This window comes from Wolffia australiana, chromosome 7 (assembly GCF_029677425.1).
Source record: "Wolffia australiana isolate 7733 chromosome 7, ASM2967742v1".
NCBI lineage: Eukaryota > Viridiplantae > Streptophyta > Magnoliopsida > Alismatales > Araceae > Wolffia > Wolffia australiana.
In genome coordinates this window covers 5477474-5483044 of record NC_135841.1, presented here as the reverse complement: position 1 = coordinate 5483044, position 5571 = coordinate 5477474, and the positions used below count along the sequence as shown (strand labels likewise).

Below are 5571 nucleotides of genomic sequence, written 5' to 3'. Positions count from 1 at the left end.
ATCGAGAGTCGTATTAGAATATCTTTATGGAGCCATCGAAGCGTTCGTAGACAAGGACGGCGAAGGTCAAATTGCCTTCATTTAAAAGTTTAAATACAGACTGCAATGAACCTGCAGTGTTCTGCTCGACAAATCCAGAGAAAACCACTTCCCCATGGTGCTCTAACCTCTGACGAAGGAAACAAAGGGCTGGAGGAAAGACAACGGAACGCGAATCTTATGCGAGACGAGGGGCGTCGCGTTACAGATAGAGGAAAGAAATGGCCGTGCTATTATTTCTTACAAATCCGTCTGGATTGTCATATAAAGAGTAGGACCCCGAGTTCGCAAGCTTAAACAAACAATGGAATAGAATATTGTCGCCACCGGCTCCGTTTTCGCTTGGCCACGGTCCACAAGGTGCTAGTTTCAGATTACACGGGCATCGTAAGAGTACACACTATGCGACGGCCGTCATGCTTCCCTGCTCCTCGAGCTCAAAGGCAGATGTCGGGTACGTTTTCGACAGACCCGTTGGCGTCCTGAACGTGATCTTGGTGCTGTCTCTGCGGTTGACGTAGAACTCCCCCAAAGATATCCACATGAGGAGCTCCTTGGATTTGACGCCGGTCACTTGGCGCATGCGGCGGTCCTCCACGAAGCCGGTGACCTCGGCACCGAAGGAGACGAGGCGCCCCGCCGTGCGGAAGGTGTAGTTGAGGGCCTTCTTCTGGCGCAGCCAAACGAAGCCGCTACGGCGGTTGATGCCCATCTCTTCCACGTCCTGAATGGGAAGCAGGCCCCGAGGCATGTTGAGCTCCTCCAAAAGCTCGACGGTCTTTTGGCGGCAGAGCTCGTCGCCCCTGTAGATCTCCGCCCCTTCGCGGTGAGCGTCGATGGAATTCTTGGCCATTCGAGGGTGGGAGAGCCGCTCGTGCGGTGGGAAGCAGGGCTCGCAAGGGTACGTCCTGAGGATGTTGAGCCTGGAGACTGTGTATTTATAACCCACCGATGTAAAAGGGAGTAATGTATTTGGACATGGATACGTTGAATGTTAATAGCCAACCCGAGAAGGAAAGGGGAATGAACCTTTAAGCTTATACTGACTAAGGTTCAGGCCAGCGTTGGCGTATTGATTTCATTATGGCTCGCTGACCCCAGAGTGGACGTCCCTAGTTTTTTTGGCTCTCGACGGCTGTTCGTTTTTCAAAGTTCTCCCTCTCTGGACGCTCAGCTCAACACGGAAATGGGGAATTCTGAGACACAAGATCATGCGGTGCTTTAGTACGTCACGAATTGAACTCGAGGGGAGTTGCTATGAATCCTCTAAAGTCAGCGCTGGAACCAAGTGAGAGGGGCACTCGTTTCTGGCTTTTTAAATGTTAGAGAAAACCGAGAACACCGATGGGATCAGAACATTTTCAAGGTCGGGAGAGCGACGGGTCGGAGCGTTTTCTATCACAGAGGTACCGGAACCCAACGAGGGAGGGAAGGAAAAAGGAGTGATCCAGGGAGGGAGACCAAGACGAAGGGAGGAAAAACCAAGGGATAGAAGCAAATGAATGAAAGAGGGGGGAGGGCAGTGTGCGTGTGAGAGGGGGGAGCGATACAATGGGAGAGAGTGAGACCGATATGAACATGAGAGAGCGAGTGCGATATGAATGAGAGAATGACAGAGAGATAAGAATGGGGGAGATAAGACGGAGCGAGAGATATTAATGCGAGCGAGAGAGAGATAGAGGGCGATGGGAATTAGAGGAGGAGGTACGTGGGGAGAGAGCAGGAGAGAGAAGGGTGGATGAGAGCGCTCCATCATTGTTGCTTGCACGGGCAAGCGAGTTCAATCCAGTACCGTTCTTTCGGCCAACCATAGGTTAAATTGTTTTTTGACCGCATCCCAGAAGACATATACGTCAAACGTAAAGATGGAAAAAAATCTGACGACCGAAAACATAAACAGAAATTTCAAATTTAAGAATTACAGACCTATTCTGTTCTACAACAAACTTTACCCGTCACATTTACGTCGGTATAAACAGTGCATCGGAAAAGCAACCGTCTCTCTCTCTCTCGACTCTCTTTCTCTTTGTCTGTCCGTCGTTCAATATCGTGCTATCTCTCTCTATCGTAGTCTCTCGGTCGCGCCATCTCGGTCTCACCCTCCAGTTCTCTCTCTCTATCTTTCCCTCTTTGTCGCTCTCTGTGCCTTTCTCTCTCGATCTGCAATTGTTTCGCTCTCTATCTCCCTCTCTCTGTCCCGCTCTATCTTTCCCTCTCTCCGTCGCTGAATCCCAGTCTCTCTCTCCAATTCTCTCCCTCTCTCTCTTTCTCTCTCCGTCGCTCTATCTCAGTCTCGCTCTCCCTTTCTCTGTCTTGTTCCCTCTCCGTCCCGCTCTACGTATCTCTCGCTCTCTCCCGCTCTATCTCTCTCTCACTCTCTCGCTCTTTCTCTCTCTCTGTCGCTCTCTCTTTCTCCTTGTCTGCCGCTCCCTGTCGCTCTCTGTCCCTACATCTCTCTCTCTCCCGCTCTATGTATCTCTCTTTCTACCGCTCTATCTCTCTCTCACTCTCTCGCCCTTATTTCCTCTCTTTCTCTCTCTCTGCCGCTCTCTCTTTCTCTTTGTCTGCCGCTCCGTCTCCCTCTCTGTCGGTGCATCTCACTCTCTCTCCCTTTCTCTCTCGCTCTCTGATATTTGTACCCATCTGTACCGCTCTTTATATATCTCTCTCTCCCAATCTCTCTGTCATTTACCCTCTCTCTCTTTCTCTCTATATCTCTCTCTATTTGCCGCTCCCTCTCTCTTTCTGTCTCTCTCTCTATCTGCCGCTCTCTCTCTTTCTGTCTCTCTCTCTATCTGCCGCTCTCTCTCACTCTCTTCTCTCTGTCTCTCTCTCTCTATCTGCCGCTCTCTCTCCCTCTCTTCTCTCTATCTCTCTCTCTCTCTATGCCTCTCTTCTCCCTCTTTCCATCCTCTCTCTGTCTCACTTTTGCAAAAGTCAATATCCGTGCCTATGTGTCCAGGTGAGTGTCCTTTTTCTCCAGCGCGACGAAGAGAGATCGAGTGAGAGAAAGAGTAAGCGATAGAGATACAAACTCACCGATAGAAATACCGAAACGGTTAGGATACGGTCAAAGAAAGAGGAAGAGAGGGGACCGGTAAATAGAGAAAAAAGAGATGTAAATCGAAAGAGAGGAAGGCAGAGAGCTGCAGATCTCGCAAGAGACGGATAGACATAGAGTTAAACAGAGAGAGAGAAGCGTAATTAGGTAGAAGTAGGGACAGAGTCAGATGGGTGGTGATACAAGTGGAACATCTATACTGAAGTTTATATGGTACCCAGACCCTGCTGAGATCGCCTCCGTGAGGTCTATGCTCGAATTCTCAACCCGATAACTATTAACAACCGAAATGGAATTCATGTAACCCGTCAATACGAAGGGGGCTCTTGACTTTAGCCAGAGCATGAATGGAAGTACTAGCCTTGCTTCCGTTAATGGATCGTCAATATCTCTCATCCCCGTTCTTCTATGTTAATTGCTTTGAGATGGTGCTCTCTCGTCATAATCCCCCTTGCTTTCTCCTCGCCACCAATGATTTCTTACGCTAATTCTGACTTGGGTCTCTTTGATCTAGTTTTGACCATAAAATAAAAAGCAAAGGATTAAGCAGTTCCTCTGAAGTCTGGCTTTAAAGCGTTCTGCACTAAAAACATATGACAGAAAATAAATAGAAGAAGTGCCTAGTCCCCCAACTCAATGCCACCTGCCCTCCGGCAACGCCAACGGGTCGAGTTGATGACCCAGAAATTAGGGTCAAAGATTCGGGAAAGGCTTCTGGGTTGTGCGACAATGCTTGTAGGTTTCCTTACGAACGCAGGGCAAGCAAGGGATCCCATCCGCAAAGACCAAGTATATGATATGTGATTTTTATCTTTGATGTACAATTTTTTTTAACCTCTCTATATTATTTAGGAAAAAAAATTTAAGTTGACATAAATCATTCCTTGAAATTAATTTCTTATAACTCTAGAAAGGCCAAAAAATATTAGATCCACTAAACGCTACGGACATTCAAATGTTTTAGAACAGTCTTTGAAGCATCTATCGAAATTTATAATGGAACAATACTAATTATTTCTAACTAAAATACCTTCTTCGGCGCTTCCGCAGGGCTAAGTGACAGTCGACTAATTCACTCAAGATATTGAAATAAATAAATACTTGTATTGTCTGTATCTACAATCATCTTCTGTATCGATTGAGCTATATAAGGTTCCATACAAACATTGGAAAAAGATCAGATTATACTTTTCATATTGCGATAAATCCCTTGTAACATCTGTCTAAACCTGAGTAAATATTTTTCTGGCTTGAAAAGTTATTTTTATTAATGTCATTGAATGATGTTTAAATACCGTGAAATCAAGAAAAATGGGAGATTCACTCCGAAGGCGCAATAAGTGTTCTTAACCTCTCGAACATGGGTTCATAGCCATTTCAAAGGAAAAATGCACATCATCTGTAGGAAATCGTTGCCGAAAATGGCAACTAATTCACGGTTATCAGTGTCCTTTTATCCTCTTACGACGAATCTAGATCCCCCTTGTCTTAAGAAGGGACCTCTGATCACTTTCTGCCTCATATGCACACTATGATTCCTCTTGGTTGATTTGTGTCCCAGTTAGAGTTCTTGGTGTCCTTACTCCAGCGGCGCTAGCAAGTGGTAGTTGCCATTGAAGGTCAGAGCCGTACCTTGGTCAAGAAAACTTACTTTACAAGAGAAGGCCGCAGTTTCTCCACCTGTCTCCAGATTCCTCCTCGAGTTCTTCCTCTGTAATCGACACTAAACCTGTACTCATCGTTCGGTGCCAAGACCGCTTATGCATAGGTTTCGTCTGCCCTTCCGTACCCCAGTAGATTCGTTTATTTTCTTGTTATTAACATTTGCAGGTTTCCATTGGAACCACCGCATAAAAGACGTTACAAGACTGTTTGAGGAAATCCTGTAGTCATCGCGTGAAGCCTTATTTTTTTGTAAACTACTATGCCATGGCATTGAGTTATCTTCATTTGTGTTTTTCTAATCAAAACACAAGCATAACTCGGCTTGACGCGTGATAAGTAAAAATAACGTGCTAATTTTATTATTACTCCTTTTACATTTTACGCAATCATTTATTTCTTAAAGTTACCCTAGATTAGTGCAAGCCTCGAGGCGATCTTGTTTGTTTGGAGCACATTTCTCCCCTTTCAGGTCGAATGATGTCTCAAAATGATTTATGGATATTAAGAATTTGCGTAAACCAGAAAACGTAGATTTGGATTCGCTGAATGACTGTTATGAATCAGGCATCTTTTGAGAATGAAGTCCCAACTATTTACCATTGTTTTGGGATAGGCGAGCACCTAAATATACATTAAATTAAAAAAGAATTAGCTTCGTGAGGGATAATATGTATAGTTTTTTGTGCCGACGATCGAAGACTGCTTTCTTTTGCTTGCTACATCACAAACGAATCCACAGGGTTCTGAGAGTAAAGCCTCTGTTCTACAACGATTTATAATACAAATACCTTTATGGTTTTTGGAAA

At 45.4% G+C, this 5571-nt stretch overlaps 1 protein-coding gene across 1 annotated transcript; it reads right to left on the bottom strand.

The window, feature by feature from the left end:
- Window positions 1-323: 323 nt before the first annotated feature.
- On the bottom strand, window positions 324-964 carry LOC144705958 (uncharacterized). Its single transcript, XM_078578829.1, has one exon. The coding sequence runs from the start codon at window positions 890-892 to the stop codon at window positions 440-442; it is 453 nt and encodes a 150-aa protein (XP_078434955.1). The 5' UTR covers window positions 893-964; the 3' UTR covers window positions 324-439.
- Window positions 965-5571: the final 4607 nt, after the last annotated feature.

Coding starts and splice junctions, on each gene's coding strand:
- LOC144705958 (XM_078578829.1), bottom strand. CDS start 892: ATGGCCAAGAATTCCATCGACGCTCACCGCGAAGGGGCGGAGATCTAC.